We start from the raw sequence: 18,489 nt of genomic DNA, 5'->3' as shown, positions 1-18,489 counted from the left end.
TTCTAAGCAACCACTTCAAACACCAGTCCTTTGCTCTCTGGATCCAGCCTGTGGTAAACTCCAAGAAAAGAGGAAGGGATTGGATGGAGTGAGGACAAGAAAAGAAGGAAGGATTGAAGTGAGGGCTTTCCCCACTGTAGGGGCGGAACTGTGTCTCTGTTAACTTCATGTCAGAGCCTTATTCCCGGTAATTCAGCATGTGATGTATGTGGGAAGGGGCCTTTAAACAGTTGACAAAAGTAAAATGACCTCATTAGCGTGAGGCCTTATAGAGGAAACAGATACACTGGCATGGAAGGATGTGCTCCAGGGATTTACTTGCACAGAGAAATGTTATGAGCTATGATTGGACGTAGTGAGGAAGCTGTTATCTGGAAGCCAAAGACAGCACTTCCAACGGAGGCTGACACCTCAATACATGAACTGTAGCTTTTAGAGCTGGTAAAAACGAATCTGATGTTTGAGCTTCCCAGACTGAGTAGTCTGTTAAGGCAATCTTAGTACACTAATACACTTCCACTTCCTCTAGCTTTGACTCGCCTTCATATTCAGGAAAGGCTCCATCTCTGACTCCGAGAGAATAGCCCCCTGCCTAGGCAAAAGCTGACTTTCCCAGAGTTCCAAGTGACTGGAGGAATCTCAGTGCTAGCACATGAGAACATAAGGCCATTCTGGTGGACCAATGCCAAAGGGGAGCAGACTGAGCTCAAGCAACAAGAGAGGAGTAGGGCCTGTTTTTCTTGCTATTTAGTGATACTGTGACAATGGTCCAAGCTTTCCTGGGCACTAAGGGAAGGAAGGCCCATGTTGTACATCTTAGCCTGACCGGATCTGTTACTATTATTCACCTTGAAGAGGTAATGTATCCAGTACATCCAATTACATGAGGGCCTGACACTACAAGAGTTGGGGCAATGCCAGGGCTTACTCCCCGAGAAACAGAGCAAACAATGGGAAAATTCCCTCTCCTCCATCCTAGCACTGTCTGACCTCCATACTCTGCAGGATGTCCCTGCGATCACAGAGAAGTCCATGAAACATAGCCCAAGGCACCACTAGAGATAATAGGCCAGTATCTCAGCTCTACAGACAAGTGCTGGAGATATGCCCTGCCATTTCTGAGTTCCATGGTAAGTCCTCCAGCCTCTCTGCATCTTGGTTTCCTCATCAGATGGTGGAGACGGCAATACCAATTTTATAGGATTGTAGTAAAAATCAAGTTTAACAATATTTGGTCATGTTTGAAATCATTAGTGATCTCCACCAAAGACAGATGTCTCGACCATTCCTGAGTCAACTCAATGCTTCTCATCTTACTTATCTGAAGTCTCATCTCAGTATTAGCAGGCTCACTTGAAGTGTGGACATGCACTTCTTATTCACAGGCAGGGAACAGAGAGAGTGAGACAGAGAAGAAGACAGACACAGAGACAACACAGCATTTCATTTTTCTCTGTCTCACCCTGTGTTCAAGATTCATGGCAGCAATAAGCACTTGCCAGGAGCTGATGTGCTAGACTTTCTGTGGATCCTTGCTTATAAACAATTCCATGTCTTTCTGTTGACTCCCTATCAATACTCCCTACTCTTTTCCTGGCCTTTGGTCTTCCTCAGCTTTTCTACCATGTGCCATTTCGTAGACCAAGCCACCTTAAACACCGGTGTCAAGACGTCTTTCAAATGCTTACTTATATTCAAATACTTATTCAAAACACTATATAGCTACCAATTGCCCATGGGACAAAATTCTAAGATCCTTACTTGACATTTTATATTGTACATGTGACATGAACCCATATGATTTGTCACCTCTTTCCTGCACCAATGTCCCACTGTGTTTAGTGTGGCCTTCTCACTAGTGTGCACTTTGTTTGCTGAATGAGTAGACAGATGTTTGGCTAGGATCAAACAGATATTTGATACATAGTTCCGCCTCCTAATCCTATCCATACTCTTTCTCACCAGATCATCTCTCCAGTAAGGAGAGGCTAAAGATGTACAAAGAATATTATATAAATGAGTGCACTTTAGAGTTGTGTTCTTATGACCTGTATAACTACATAAGGAAACCAACCTGCCACATTTTACTCATTTCCCCATTCCACAAAGGCCAGCTCAACCCCTACCTCCTGTTTTAATGTTCTTTCTCTGACTCCAGAGCACCAAGGAGTCTGTTCTCTAATTACCTAATAACTTATATTAACCACATTGTGCTTCTGCCCTCTGAGACAGGTATCACATAGTCCAGGCTTGCCTTCAACTTTCTTGGTAGTTGAGGATGACCTTAAACTTCTGATCATACTGTCTCCACCTCCCCAAATGCTGGGATGACAAGTTGATGTCACTGTGCCCTGTCTATGAGGTGCTAGGAATCCATGGAACTCAGGGACTCATGTGTGTTAGGCAAACACTCTACCAAACCAACTACAACCCAAATCCATGCTTCTGTTTCATGGCACCTTCTGCCTTGTATTGCTATTTCAACTATTAGATAAGTTCCTTACAGGAACCCACCAATCTTCTCCCTCTCTGCACCTTTCTGGTACCCATTGTAGCACCATGGAAGTAGTACAGTCCTTTTAGGACCTCTCAGAAGAGAACACTTCTGACAACATGTTGAGGGAAGCTGTGTTCGGGGTTTTGTTCATGGGTAGTTGAGTACTGACCATTCCTAAGCATTTATTCATCTCCAGTTCATCTGTCGCTTCTACCTCTAAATCTAACCTCGAGATAAATGCACTATTGGAAAAAAAATAGGAAACAAATTCATCTGTAGACATTGTCCCATGTTTCAATATGAGGAGGAAGGTGTCAGCAGAGTGAAGTGACACTATCCAGATGAGTTCATCTGCATCTCTGTAATAGCAGTCAGGATGGACTCCCTTCACTGAGAGGATGATGGTGGAGCGGACTCGCCACACAGAGCTTGCACGCAGGTCATGAGACTCAGACTGGTGCACCCTCCTTCTCCCTGCAGGTTCATCTGCAGAGCTGACTCATGCTTGTACTGTGTGGCTGCTTATAGAGAGGTCCTGAAACTACATAGCAGTCTTGCAAGAGGGAAAACCTATGAGCCATATACCAAGAGAATTCATGACATCAGTTTTGATTGCCTCTAGATTTCATGGCCTTAAAAACTATTCATAGGCTGATAAGCTTTACATGCACACATATAAGCATATACATTTACATACACACACACACTCACACACATCCTACCACAATCTCTATCCTGAACTCCATAATCATATATGTAGTTCCCTACTTAATATCTTTCACGGACATCTACAAGCCACACCTAAGTCAGTATATTTAAAACTGAGTTCTTATTCTTATTGCTCTTATAAAACCTTCTTCTCCCACAATACTCCCCAATTTATTTACAATGCCACCTCAAAAATTCCTCATGGCAAAAACCCCAATGCCTTTGTCTCTCATATCCTACTTTGGGCCCATCAATAGGTCTATAAACATTCCTTCAAAAATCTAACCAGAATGTCATGCCCCCTTACCGCCCACACCACCGCCACCCTAAGTCACTATCAGCGTCCCTCACTTGTATTCCTGCAGTTACCGCCCAAAGTTTTGCCTGCTTCCAGCTCTGCCTCTTTTTTGTCTCCTCTCACCATGGCAGCCAGAATGACACTGTGAAAATGTAAGATGATTCACTGTGGTTTTGAACCTCTGCTGAGGCTTTCTGAAAGTCAAAGTCTCATTGTCAACTGTAGGGTCTGCCTGACCCAGTTCCGATTGTCCACAGACTGTATCTGCACAGCCGTCTAGCTCTTTTCTATCCCCCCTAGACACGCACCTTCCTCAGGACTTCCACACTGGCTGCTCCCATTCAGAACACCTGTTCTCCAGGCACGCACATGCTTAGTTTTTTACTTCAGGGAGTTGCTCAAAAGTGAACTTATTGGACCCATAAGATGACTCAGGAGGAAGGGGTGTCTCCCACTAAGCCTTGACAACCTGAGTTCACCCCTCAGGTTCTACATGGCAGGAGGAGAGAACCATTTCCTACATGCTGTTCTTTAACCTCCACACATATAATATGGCAGGGGCACACCCATATACATATACACAATAAACAAATACAAAACATCATAAAGTGAACTTCTCTATAAGACCTGTCATAACTATCCTATAAAAAAAATCATTGTGGTTTCTCTTCTGGTCTCAGGCGCTTCGGGAGCCGCCGATTACAGTCCAGCCATGGCCAAGTCCAAGAACCACACCACACACAATCAGTCCCGGAAATGGCACAGAAATGGCATCAAGAAACCCCGGTCACAAAGATACGAATCTCTCAAGGGGGTTGACTCCAAGTTCCTGAGGAACATGCGCTTTGCCAAGAAGCACAACAAGAAAGGCCTGAAGAAGATGCAGGCAAATAATGCAAAGGCCATGAGCGCACGTGCGGAGGCCATCAAGGCCCTGGTGAAGCCCCAGGTGGTGAAGCCCAAGGTGCCAAAGGGCCCCACCCACAAACTCACCCGCCTGGCTTTAATTGCTCACCCCAAGCTTGGGAAGCGGATTAGAAGCTATATGGCCAGGGGTCGTAGGCTCCAAAAAACAAAGCCCAAGTTTCAAGCCAAGGCAGAGGCCTCAGCTGCAGCTCAGGCTCCCAAAGGTGCTCAGGCCCCTGTGAAGGCCCCATAAAAAAGGTCTCAGTCTGCCAATGTGAAGACAGATGGACTGGTGTGAACACCTACACAGTATTTGCAGATGTTCAGGACCTTATGCTGTTTTTACAAATAAACTTGAGGCAAGTTCTGTTAAAAAAACAAAAACAAAAACAACAAAAAAAATCATTGTGGACCACAGAGATGGCTCTGTTGGTAAAAGCACCTGCTTCTAAGCCTGGCAATCTAAGTACAATTCCTCAGGATCCACACAATGAAAGGAGAGAAGCAACTCCTACTATTAGTCCTTTGACCCCTACAGGGGCACCATGGCATGTGCATGCAAGTGTATAAGTGTGTATAAGTGTGCACACCCACACACATAGCAAGGTAAAGCCATTAGGCCCTGTCCCTGAGACTCATCATGCTCTCTCAGATGGTCCCACTATCTAGGACTACATCATTTACTTATTTTGATGTCGACATTGTTTGTAATGTACATCTCATGAAAGCAGGGATTTTAATTGCTTTGCTCCTTGCTGCATTTCCAACAACCAAGCCAATGTGTGATGCATAAAAGACACTTAGTGAAAATCTGTTGGACTCTCACTTAACAAACTTAAAGCCACCACACACACACACACACACACACACCTGCCAATAGATTATTGATGATCTTTTAAGAAGGGCTTTAGTCACAGGTTAGCCAGATGCCATAAAGAAATGTAACCTTAAATGAATGTTTACTTGCAGCAGGAATGTATTCAGTGTTCACTTAGCAGATATTTATTGAGCACAGACAACTTGCTAGGTAGAGAATTAAGTTTTTGAAATACAACAGTGATCAAGGTGAATATAATTATTGACCTTGAAGTTCAGAAGCTATCAGAATCAGATTTTAACTTCTTCAGGTAAATTAAATACTTCAAAATATTTGTATGTTGTTCATAAATTGTTTGGGGATATTTCATCTATACAAGGATAGAGGGTATAGGCAAATGATTTCACAAAGTCCCTCCTACCATTCTGAGTGGCATCTGCCATATCCACTGCCATATCAACCCCCTTTTGGCATCTTCCTACTTTTCTCAAGAACATCTCTCTGTCTCTCTGGTCCACCTGCCCCCTCTCATGTAACCAGATAAATTCACACACATGCATTGCCAGTTTATAGTTAGTTCATAAATAAAATTTAAAAGTACTGAATGTCTATAAGGACTCACTCTCATAGCCTCCTGCCTTTAAGATGGGGGGAAGCTATGTGAAGTTTGGAGTCTTAAACACAGAGGGGAGGGGAGGCCATGCAGATCCAAAAAGCCTTTTTCCCCCACACTGAAAATAAACTCCCTCAGCTCTGGGACTCACCTAGCTAAATGTGGACAAAGCAGCAGTCACCCAAATGACATGAAAAGCCCTAATGGCACATCCAATGGAGTCATTGTGCTAATACCACATCATCCTGTCACTGTCACAACGTTGTACCCCTTAAAATACCCAGAGTCATTTGGACTCCTTTGTAATGGAGAGAGGTGTGGGAGGCAATCTTTCGTGGGGAGAACATTGACAAGGAAGGGCCCTTTAGACGCTGGCAGAGAACATGCGATTCTTGTGGCTGCTGTAATTATGAGTGATGGGAGTGGGGAGGGACATCAAAGGTCCTCATGAGGAGGCTGGCATGGAAAAGGAAAAGACAAGCATGGAACTGCCTGCCTCACACTCCAAGATGGGAACACAAAGGCTCCAGGGGTGTCGCGCAGTTGGCTTGTTGCTGAACAAACTGATCATCCTAGCTCTGTCCCGGGCAGTCACTCACATATTTATTCATTGTTACCTGGCCAAGCACTTAACATGTGCCCAGATACAACAACCCATAACAGACACTGAATAATCCAGATTAAAAAAAAACTGATCAGAATAAATACACATAAAAATGTTGAGAAGCTGAAACAGGATTGCACATTAAAGCTCCAAAATTTGGAAGAAATATAAAGAACTTGAATAGAAATGAAAATAAGTTTATAATCAAGAAAATAAACAGATCCAACAATTGCAAAGACTAAGAAACTTGATCGGCTTCAAGCAAGCCTAGTTAAAAAGGCAGGAAGCGAAGATCAACAGATGCAACTTAAAAAATAAGAGATTCTGAAACTGGGGGGGGGGACATTATACATAGTTATATGCAACAAAGTTTAAAAACTATATATTATACATTATATGCACTGGCTAGGCTGGAAAGCTGACTCAGAGGATAAAGAATTGACTGCAGAAGGGTAAGGACCTGAGTTCAGATCCCCAAAACACACATGAAAAGCTAGGTAAGGCAGCCTACCTATAGCCTCAAGGCTCAGGAAGCAGAGGCAGAGGGTCAGGTCATCCTCTCTTTCCCAGCTCCTGCCTTAGTGCAAGCTGGCTAGTCAGACTAGACAACTGGATGGTCTCTGCATTCAACAGTAGGCAGTGAGTCAACATATGAGGTGGAATGAGATCAAGGAAGTCACCTGACATCAACCTCTGGCACCACACACATGTGCACACATGCACATAAACAATGCACACATATGCATACATATAGACAATGCATAGAGATAAATAATGTACATATGTGCATAATACATGCAAATAATGTATGCATGTTGCATACATACACATAGATAATTTCTTCTCCAAACCCATAATCCCAGATAGCTCCAAAATAGAATTCTAAGGAAAAATATTTGAATTTTACAAAATCTTTAAGAGTAGTAAAAGAAGATATTCCCTAATTCATCTTTAATATCAAAACTTGACCAAGACCATTGCATGAAAGGGGCATTTTCTATTGAACACAGATAAGGTTATCCTAAACAGGCAGGCTCATTTACACAGGAGAAGCACATCACAACAAAGATGGCACAATGAAGTCCAAGCTTTCAACTTTAACATTAGAAAAATCAGTATAGTTCACTGTTTCAAAAATATAGGATTTTTTTGTACTATGATACAATAGATGCAAAAAATAAATCAGTATAGTTCATCTCTGTTCATCAAGCAAATGTAGGAGCAAGACACAGTGTTATTGCTGCAGTACTTTGAAGGCTAAGGCAGGAAGATCACAAGTTCCAGGCCATCCTGAGCCTGCTACTGAGTTCAAGGCTAGCCTCAGTTACATGGTGAGACCTTGCCTAAAGAAAGCAGGCTATGGAGACAGTTTACTAGTAGAGCTAGCATGTGTAAGTTCCTGAGTTCAAACTCCAGCACTGAAAAGTAAAATCAGCTGTTTAAAAATTGTCTCAAAAAGGTGTCTATGAAAAACTTACAGCAAACTTCACATATAATGAGATCACTGTGGAAGTTTTCCCTTTGAGATTCTTGGGCACAACATTATTACTCCTTCTTCTCAATCTATACTTGAAGTCTTAGCTAGTATAAGAAGACAAGAGAGAAATAAAACAAGGGAGAGGTATAGAAATGAAAGGTTTTGGAAGGAAAAACATTAAACTATCATGACTCACAAATGGCAAGAAAAAAACTCAAAAAGATCTTCAGATAGGCTACTAAAATTGGTGAGATAATCACCATAGCTGAGTATAACTTCAACAGACAAAATGAACTTGTAAATTTACATGCTAGTAAAATATTAGAAAATATAACTTTAGAATGCAAAGTATGGTAGCATCAAAATAGTTTTTAATAATAAATTAATTGGTCCCATATAAAACATAAAAATGGTAACATATTAAAAGAATGTCAGTTCTCTCTGGTAATTTACCAATTCAATGGAGTCCCAATTAAAATTCCATCTGGAGTGTAGTGAAAAATGACCAATTAATTCTAAAATATATATGTATAAATGCTGAGAGCAAAAATTATATAATTAAGACAAATATGGTAAGTTTGAAGGAATTTTATCAGCACATCAAATTTATTATAAAGTTATTAAGAAACTGGGTGGGGGTTGAGAGATGGATTGGTGATTAAGAGCACTTGTTCATTCTTATAGAGGACCAAGGTTCAATTCCCAGCACCCACATGGTGGTTAATAACCATCACAGACTGACTCCAGTTCCAGGGGATCTTATGCCTTATTCTGACTTCTGAAAACATCAATTATGCACACAGCACACATGCATACATGCAGGAAAATCACATAAAATGAAATGAATAAATCTATTGAAACTCTTTTAAAGGAATAAACTGTGCCATTTAGTACAAGGAAAAACAAAAGAAACACAAAAGAGGATCTAAAATTCTGTTTAGAATGTCTAAACAGACTCTTGACTTAGGATACAGGTCAGTAGGGGTACTTGAGAAAAGGCACCATCAATAAACGGTGCCAGGTTAAGTGGATGCCTTTACGGGGAAATGCGTTTTAACCCATATTTCGACATAGATAAAAAATCGACTCCATGTAACTGGAAACTAAGCATGAAAAATAAAGGGCTGGAGAGATGACTCAATCGGTAAAGCACCAACCACGAACCCATGAGGATCAGAGTTCAGATCCCCAGAGCCCATATAAAAAGTGGGCATTGCAGCAACCTGCAATTTCAGCACTAGAAGGCAGAGACATAAACCCCAAAGCAAGCTTTCTAGGTTGCCTAGTTCTACTGATGAGTTGTAACTTCAAATGAGAGACTCTACCTCAGTGATTAAGATGGAGACTAGTAGTGAGAGACGTCTGATGACACCTCAGAGTCCACATACTCATACAAATATACACATATAATTGAACACGCATATATACACACATGCATACATAAGCACATACATGTATCCTATATACATATGCAAAAATCATTAAAACTCATAGGTGATAAAAGAGGAGAGTGACATCATAACCTTGGAGTAAGGCAGTAAACAAAGTTTGCAGCCCACCTGAGTACTTGTGCAGCAAACACAGGGCTGTTGCTTGCCATTGGTTACTTCCCGGAAGCTGAAGGTGTCCTATTGCTAAGGACACCACTCTTCAGACACATGACTTGGACAACTGAGATGGAACTGACCTGGGAGAGTCCCCGCTAAGGACTGGCTCTCATCGCATATAAGGTGCTATACAAGTTTCCAAGGCAGAAAAGCAATCAGTGGTCCTATCCAGTTGTGATACCTATGAACCATAAAAATGATCAGTATGGCAAGATATCCCCAAAAGGCACTTGGGGTTGCCAACAACTGTCTAATTTGACTTGAGGTCCAATAAGTGGAAGGAACTAGTGCTGGTACTGTAAACCTAGCCAGCAACCCCTGGCTGGTGAGGTCATGGGACCCAGAGGGAAATAAACTACTCATGCATGTCCCACAGTCAGTATAATTCCTAGCTACATTCTAAATACATGTCCTATAACCAAAAGTAAATCTAGCTCTCACCCTTCGTCAAAGAACCTATTTTTGCAGTAGCCGGAGACTATTACAGAAAGCTACCACTGGTCAGAATGAAGAGAGCAACTACCATGGGTTGCCCAGCCCCAGCTGATATATCTACAATACAACCTTGACACCAAAGGCTCAAGGAACATCATGGAAGAGGGAGCAGGGAGACTGTAAAAGCCAGAAGCTCAGAATATCTGCTTGAGTAGTATCTTCTATATGTGGCAAGGAGGTTACACCCATGAAATCTCAACAGTATGGCTGCCTAAACAAGACCTAAGCAATGACAACACTAGTTGACATACTAGCTTGGATTGGGGACTTTCACCCTAAAGGAAGAGCTATAAGCAATTAATGACTTCTGAGAAAGGGAGAATCAGTCTTCCCCAGGAACGAGTCTCTAGTGAGCCAATGCCAAACTGTCGACCCTAAAACTATATACATACAAACACTAAATGGACTGACTCAGCAAGTTGCATTTATATATTAATATGCATGTATATATGCAACAATACTATAGAAAATGAGCAAAAGGAGAGAGGTAGGAGTTTGGTCTGGGAGAAGACAGACAGAATAATGAGATAGGGCACAGATGGGATCAAATATATAGCATGAAATTTTCAAAGAACTAGTAAAATATTACATTTAAAAACAACCCTGAATATGGAGGTAGCTTGCTGGGCACTGTAGACCACTGCATCTCTGTGGACAATAAATGTGATAATAGTCTCTGTGTGCACAGAAGTGTCCTGTTGCCCACTGCTAAAGAAGTTCCATAGAGCTCGATGGTATATTAGATGAGAAGTAGTGCCAAAGGCCTGGGGCTCAGACAAGATCCCCCCCCCCAAAGGATCCGAAGGAAATACCTCCCTGGGTCAATTCTGCACAGTCCCAGGTTGGACTGGGACATGGCTCACTCACAATCTGATTCATCAGTCATGATGTTTTGTTTTTCAAGTCAGACACGCCACACTGAGCATGCTGATGGCAATATCACACTGACACCAAACTCCATGCAAGCTCAGGTTAATCCACAGTCCTAAAAGCAAAGCATTGTAGATGTTAACTTGTAATTAGAATATTGCTCAGAGCCAGGAGAGGAATGTCCCATGATTGGACTGGGCTGTGGTACCATGCTGAACAGCAGAATCGGCTGACTTCCCTCCAGAAGACCCCAAAGACCCAAGCCTTAGGCAGAACACCACCTTCCTGAGAGGGACTGGGTGACTCCTACTGCTTTCTTCTGGGGACTCTTCTTCCCCTTGCTTCCCTGACCAGCCAGCATCTCTCTGAAGGCCACCTTTTGGAAGATGCTACTCCCCTGACAGTGTTCTGTTTTGTCCAGGAACTGACTCTGCAGATGGCTTGGCTGTCTTCACTCTTAGGTTGGTGCACTGGCCTTCAGATGATTTTTGCTTTGAATGAGAGGACACCAGTTTGCCCCGCAAATGCAGCAGGAAGGGAGTGTATGTTTAGACATCATTGCGTGAGAGGTAAACAGCGAACTTTACATAAGAATGAGTAGGAACAAGAGTCCTCACCTTAAAAGCTGCAACATGAGCTCTTCATGGACTTACGCATGTCTGCTAACAGGCTCATTCAACACCACAGCTTTTAGTCTACTAGGGTAGCTACAGTGACAACACAACCCTAGTGCCTCTTCCTAGCCACAAAGTAGGGATGGGACCAAGGGCTGGGCACTGGTTTCTATCTAAGGAAATACCCCACCGTCTTCAAATTTACAAGTCATCAAGTGGGACAGTCCACTAGAAGTAGATTCAGGTCATTTTTTTTAAAGATTTATTTATTTATTCTGTATACAGTGTTCTGTCTGTATGTATGTTTGCTGGCCGGAAGAGGACACCAGATCTCATTACAGATGGTTGTGAGCCACCATGTGGTTGCTGGGAATTGAACTCAGGACATCTGGAAGAACAGTCACTGCTCTTAACCTCTGAGCCATCTCTCCAGCCCCTCAGGTCATGTTTAAAATCACCCACTTTGTCTCCCTGATCTTTAGTATCCATAGGGAAGGAGGCAGGTGTCTTTGCTTTACACCTGCCCCAAACATCTCACCACCTGCCTGCTGATGCCTTGCATTTTTTGTCAGTTGACAAAGCTGTCTAGTGGTTAAGTCCTTAGAACAAACTTCTTTCCAGAGAAAACATTGTCCTTACATGAAGCAAATATAGAAGTAACTGAAATCAGAGTCTTTGCTTAGGGCAGTACCCACAGTGTGCCTAATACATAGCAAATATGAGTAAGTATCAGAGAAAGGAAGGAAGGAAGGAAGGAAGGAAGGAAGGAAGGAAGGAAGGAAGGAAGGAAGGAAGGAAGGAAGGAAGGAAGGAAGGACAAATGGACGGAAGGAAGGACAAATGGACGGAAGGAAGGAGAAGGAAAGAGAAGGAAGGAAGGAAGGAAGGGAGGGAGGGAGGGAGGGAGGGAGGGAGGGAAATAATCTCCACAGGAAGACACTGAGAGGCAGAGGCATGCCAATAGTGGTTATGGGGAAACTTGCAAAAGATCATAAGGGAAAAGAGGTTGGACCAAGGATGGAGTTGGCCTCCATCTTCCTTTCATGGCTCAGAGGCTCAGGATCCCAAAGGTACAGAGGAACTTGAACCTCCTGAAGTAACCGAGGCCAGTCTTTTGGAAGTGGGAAGCCATTAGAAAGGAATAGGTACGTGACCACTATGAGCTACTAACCTGCAAGTCTCAGCCTTCTCGTCTATAAAGAAATGGTAGTGATGTTAGCACCACAAGATGGTGAGAAGTGGGAATAAACAAGGAAGATAAAAGCTCTCAGGATAGCACCTAACATGTGAAAAGGGATAGAAATAGTTACTGTGGTGTTTGAATTTAAATCAGGCAAATCTGCATGCTGCTACACAGTGAGTTAAGTTGTACATGAGTCTCACTGGAAGGTGTTAAGATGCCCATCAAGGTTAACAAGAGGTCTCCAACATGAAAGTTTTTTATAAAAAATTTCTAAATTATATACAGCCATTGTATATGGTTCTATGATATATAAGAACACTCTCAAACAAGTATATTATATACATATATATATATGTTGACCATATTCCCCCACGCCCCCTACACTACTCTCTTCTCTTTGTTTTTGCTTTTGTGTGAGTGTGTGTGTGTGTGTTTTATGTATCTACATGACCAAAACCATATTTGTCTTCTGGAGACCAGCTAATTAGAACACCACTGCTGTTATAGATATTGAGTATGTGTTTCCAAATAAAACCTTATCAAGGTCACAAGGCCTCATTTCAACTTTCCCAGTGAATTTAAGCATAACAGACAATATTGGAACCAACTCTTCTGCAGCAATGCATGACTAAGAATATTCGGCATGTCTGATTTCAAAGGTACAGAACCCTGTGCTCAGAGGCTCTCTGTCTTATAGGCCAGGCAAGGGAGAAAATGCTAAATAAAATATGGTTTCCTGACAACTCCTCATAGACATGTTGTAGATCCCTCAAAGGCCTAAGGACATATTTGGGAGGAGACCTTTCAACATCAGTGTATTTAGGTTACAAAAGGATGAGTGGGTACCTGGGAGAATTAGTTAGCTAGCACTGGCCTTTAGGAAGGGGCCACTGTAACATGAACTCTAATTGGTATTAATATTAAAAACCCAGAGTCAGATATATAGGGGTTAATGCTGAAGATCAGAGAAGCAGAGGGGCCATCCACTAGAGAGTTCTTACCTCTACCAATGCTCAGACCAAAGGGACAATCTTGATGCCATGAATCCTCAGACTGCCTCCAAGCTCCTGTCTCCTCCTGCATTGAATTCCTCTCTCTACCAAGCCAGATCACTCGGTCTCTACCTCTCTAGTAGTAAAGGCAGGTGACTCCCAAGTGTTGAGATTAAAGGTGTGAGCTCTGTTTTTCTTTTAAATAGATTCAATCTCCATAGCCCAGAGTGACCTTGAACTCAGAGAGACCTGTCTGCTTCTGCCTCCTGAGTTTAAAGGTGTGTGCTACCACTGCCTGGCCTCTACAGCTAGACTACTGTCTGAGTTATGCACGTTGATCTTCAGGCAAATTTATTTGCTACATTACTAACAAAATATTACTACACGTCCCAGACTCTATGGTATTGGTGCCAAATCTTCTTTGTCCCTTTCTCATCTAAACAAGAAAATGTGCCACCAGTCAGGAACATCTGAGCTTTCCCAGACTTTTCCAACCAACCAGCTAATGAATATTCGAGCTGTGCCACTGGACACAGGGTTGGGATATATCCTGATATAAACTGAAGTTCTCGGGGGGGGGGGTGGGAAGCATCATTTACTTTAAAGCTTCTACAAGGTTGGTTGAATGGTTAGAACTTTGTGACTACGGAGAGCTGTAATACTCCAAACCCAGAGCAAGATTATCTCGTGCTACCTTAAGTCTTAACCATTCAGTGGTGTCTGACATAACAAATGTCTCTGTGATTGTCAGGGAAAGCCTTCTGGGATACCAGCCGGCCACTAGCTTCTACTAATCTAGAAATTAAGAACGCCATTAGCAGTGTCAGAAACCTATAGCAGAGGTTCCCCTGCTTTGCTTTATTCCTTTCAAATATATTTGAAAAGTAATGCCTTGGGGAAATGCCTTGATTTGTGACTACATTTAGTTCTGTGACTCAGTATCTACACAAGACAATTTTTACACTGGACTATAGTATTTAGGGCAATCTGATTTGTGTTCCCAGGCGCGGTCATTCAAATCCAGTTCATAAATAGTCTTTGAGATGAGTGTTGTTGTGTTTTGTGGCTGGGAGATGAGCATGTGGGTGGCTGTGGGAGATGCGCAATTCCATCAATCAGTTAGGAATTGTCTTTCTTTCTTTTTGTACATTTTGATTTACGTGTATAGGTGTTTTGCTTGCATGTGTATCTGTGCACCATGTGCCTGCCAGGTGCCCGTGGAGGCCAGTGGAAGGTGTCAGATTGTGAGCTGCCATGTCTGAGCTGGAAATGGAACCCAGGTCCTTTGGAAAAGAGTCAGTGCTCTCTAAACGGCTGAGCCGCCATCTCTCTAGCCCAGTTAGGAGTCCTCACCTATGAACTACGCCCCCCACTTGGCAATCCTGGTTTTGCCCATTTGAGATGCATACAGCTGTGCAATCTTGGGCAAGTTATGGACTCATGACCTCAGATGGTCAGCTCTCCATTGTGATTAACCAAGGAAGATAACTGGATTCTATCTCAACACCTACTGATACAATGAATACATTATTATATTAGGACTTGTGCTGGTTTATTTTCTTAGCACCCAGGCTTATGGGCAAAGGCTTCACCAACTCCCTACCCTGCTTTTGAGCTACCTTAACGACACTGAAGCCAATGAGCTATGCCCACATGTCTACCCTACCGTTCTCTTCTTCCACTGACATACTATGCCTCAGCAAGCTCCAAAGCTTCCTTGTGTGCTTCCTAAGGAACAGTGTGCGGTCAGTGCCAGGAAGTTGCCCCCTGATTCTAATGCTTTCCCAACATCCCTGGCTGTTTTCCGTTTAACACATTCTCTCAAAGCATCTTGACTTCTGAGCTCACAGGCCTGGCTGCAAGCAAAACTGACACAACACTCTTTCAAAGCAAGAGGCTTCCCAGGAAGAGAGAAACGAAAAGAGGAGGCCAAGCCACCAGGAACCAAGCAAGCAAGCCAGCCCCCAGCACCATTCTCTCTCCACATCTCCTGGGCTTCTGTTTATTTTCCTGTTTGTCTTCCTTCAGGACTAAGGCTGGGCACTGCCAGCATTTCATTTTGTTTCCACAGAGCCCTTATACACCTTTGTGCTTGGCAGATGTTAAATAAGAATTGGCATTACAATAAAGAAATGGCAGGAGGTAGCCCCCCCCCCCCCCCCCGCTGAGGGAGAGACATTCTTTCAGGTGATAAGGGGAAGAAACACCAGGTGCAAGGGAAAAGCCAGGAAGAAAAGACTTCACTCTCTACTTCTTCAGGCCTGGATATCCTTTGTGGACAGTCCAGATCCCAGGAGTGCTGCCATCTCCTCTGATGTCAAAGCTGCCTACTTGGTCCTAGCCATGGTAAAAGGGCTGAGACACAGGAGACACTACTGCCCCTAGCAAGCTCCGAAGCCTCCATCTGTGATTTCAAAGTCTGAGATAACTACGTGTGATGGGAATCAGAAATGAGGAAGGTGACAGAGAAGTCCTGGTCACACAGCCCCTGGCCTGAGACTGAAACAGAAGGGAAGGAGAAAAGAAATCTCACCCTGAAGTGCTGGCCTAAGGGCTACTCTGACTTCCATGTTCCCTGAAGTTAACCCATTCCCACCCATTCCCACAGCTTCCCACTGTCTCCATACCCGAGTCTCTCCAGTTCCCACTGTCTCCATATCCGAGTCTCTCCAGTTCCCACTGTCTCCATACCCAAGTCTTGCCCATTCCCACTGTCTCCATACCCAAGTCTCGCCCATTCCCACTGTCTCCATACCCGAGTCTATCCAGTTCCCACTGTCTCCATACCCGAGTCTCTCCAGTTCCCACTATCTCCATACCTGAGTCTTTCCAGTTCCCACTGTCTCCATATCCGAGTCTCGCCCATTCCCACTGTCTCCCCTCCCACTGCCCCCTTTGCCCTGCACTTTCCATTCTCTCTCTGGTTGTTCCCACACAGGCTGCTATGCCCTCAAGCACTGTTACCTCAGCATCTGATTTGCTTCCTTTCCCCACCCACCGCTTGCCCATAATACCTCTGTAGACAGGTTTCAGGATGGCTCTCTTACTGAGACATCTCCTGGAGCTCCTCCCAACTTCCTGGATTGCCTAAGCCTGACAATGGTCTTTATGGCCATTACATACATATTTCTTAAATCCTACTTCCTATTGACTTTGAATGACCCCTAAATATTTTCTAGACTCTGATATTTCTCATACTATTTATTCTCCTTTCCATTTCTTCTCACAATGACATCCTTATGACTTTTAGATTGTTCCTGCCTATTCTGCTTTGTCCCCCACCCACACATCCCTTTCTCTATGACCAGAGAAAGAAGGTCCTACAACTGACTGTAATGGACTTGCTGTGAGTCCCCAGCAGCTTGCTGCGGGGTCGAGACCACATGGCACATCCCCAAACAAAGGTGGCTGGTCCCCAGCCATGTGGCAGCTGGCTGGTCCCCGGCAAGCAGTGTGGGCAGGCAGTGGGTAGGCGGCACAGATATAGGCACACCATACAGAATAAAATTGAACATTTACTAAGGTGGGTTATGGGGGTAAGGAAAAGGGGGAAAGGGGGAGAGAGAGAGAGTGAGAAAGAGAAAGAGAGGGGGGAGAGAGGCTGCCTTTTCAAGAGAGGGGACAGAAAGAGCGAGAAGGTGGGGCTGAGGCTGCAAGCAGGAAGGGAGTGGGTGTGGCTTGTCTCTTAAAGAGACAGAGCATTACACTGACCTTACCCACCTTCTCCAACTTCATCCCTGTGAGGAGGCACCTGCAGGACGAGGACAATTGAACTGTGGCTTCTTCCAGATGCAATTCCAGTAGGGTTTGCATCATCTGGTCTCTTCCAGATACAATTCTAGTACAACTAGATCCTTCTCACAGGGTAGCCCTTCCTTGCTTCCAGCGATCACTGGACTCTGATGATATCATTTCTTCCCCTTGGTCCTTCAGACTTGACAAACTACTACTAGCAAGCCTTGATGTCTAAATGCTTGTCCACATCAGTAAAGTACTGCTGTTATATTTAAAAAAAATCTTCAAAATCTCAGCTGAAGTTGCCCTCTGTATCTGGCCAGAATGCTGCCTGAACGCCTCCTATCATACCCATCCCAATTCTTCCACCTTCTTGGAAACTTTCTTCTCCCCTGTCTTTGGGAATGACTGCTTTGCTCTCCTCACTCCCCAACATCTTTGCTTCATTCCCACAAGCTCAGTGAATTTCATGTTTTTCAACGTGTTTGACATAAATGAACTCATCTCACCATCACAACAACCCTGAAAGATAGACAAGGTATCATTACCATTAATAATCTCATTCGCATTTTGCAGAGAGCTGGAGCTTCTAGAGACTAGGAACCAGAATCAAGAACACACAGCTATTAGGTTGTCATAACTCAGGCAGTTTGGGCCCTGGGGATGCCTGGGATCTCTAGGATATAGTCCTGGGGTCGGGGGGTGGGGGGTGGGAGGAAGGTATAGCTGCTAAGACAGGAACCAAGAGGTATCTATGTAGATATAGGAGTCAAGAAAACCAAACAGTCGATATGAAAATAAATTCAAGCTACAATCTTCAAGAAGCACAAGAATTCCACTTAGAAAGACTGTATACTTGTACAGCTGGTAGTAACACTGCAAAACTGAGAGTGAGAATGCGTGGAAGCTGGGGAGCATTTAAAAGCAAAACTTCTATCATACCCTTTCTGAAGCCCTGTTCTGTTCTTCCCTGCCCCTGTGCTGCAATCAAAACTCCAGGCACAGAAGTTTTCAAGACAAAGTCGGTAATGCGTTCAGCCTCTACATGGGCCAGGCATGGGGCCATACCCTAG

At 43.6% G+C, this 18,489-nt stretch overlaps 2 protein-coding genes across 11 annotated transcripts in view; one reads left to right on the top strand and one right to left on the bottom strand.

The window, feature by feature from the left end:
* The window catches only part of Cacna1e (calcium voltage-gated channel subunit alpha1 E), a 476,043-nt gene that overhangs the window by 174,187 nt on the left and 283,367 nt on the right, over window positions 1-18,489 (bottom strand). The gene's annotated exons all lie outside the window — the stretch shown is intronic.
* Window positions 4,187-4,774, top strand: LOC130874888 (60S ribosomal protein L29-like). Its single transcript, XM_057770447.1, has one exon. It carries the CDS (start codon window positions 4,216-4,218, stop codon window positions 4,660-4,662), a length of 447 nt encoding a protein of 148 aa, XP_057626430.1. The 5' UTR covers window positions 4,187-4,215; the 3' UTR covers window positions 4,663-4,774.

The sequence above is a fragment of the Chionomys nivalis genome, chromosome 5 (assembly GCF_950005125.1).
Source record: "Chionomys nivalis chromosome 5, mChiNiv1.1, whole genome shotgun sequence".
Taxonomy (NCBI): domain Eukaryota; kingdom Metazoa; phylum Chordata; class Mammalia; order Rodentia; family Cricetidae; genus Chionomys; species Chionomys nivalis.
The sequence above is the reverse complement of the archived record's forward strand: the minus strand, read 5'-3'. Positions and strand labels throughout refer to the sequence as shown.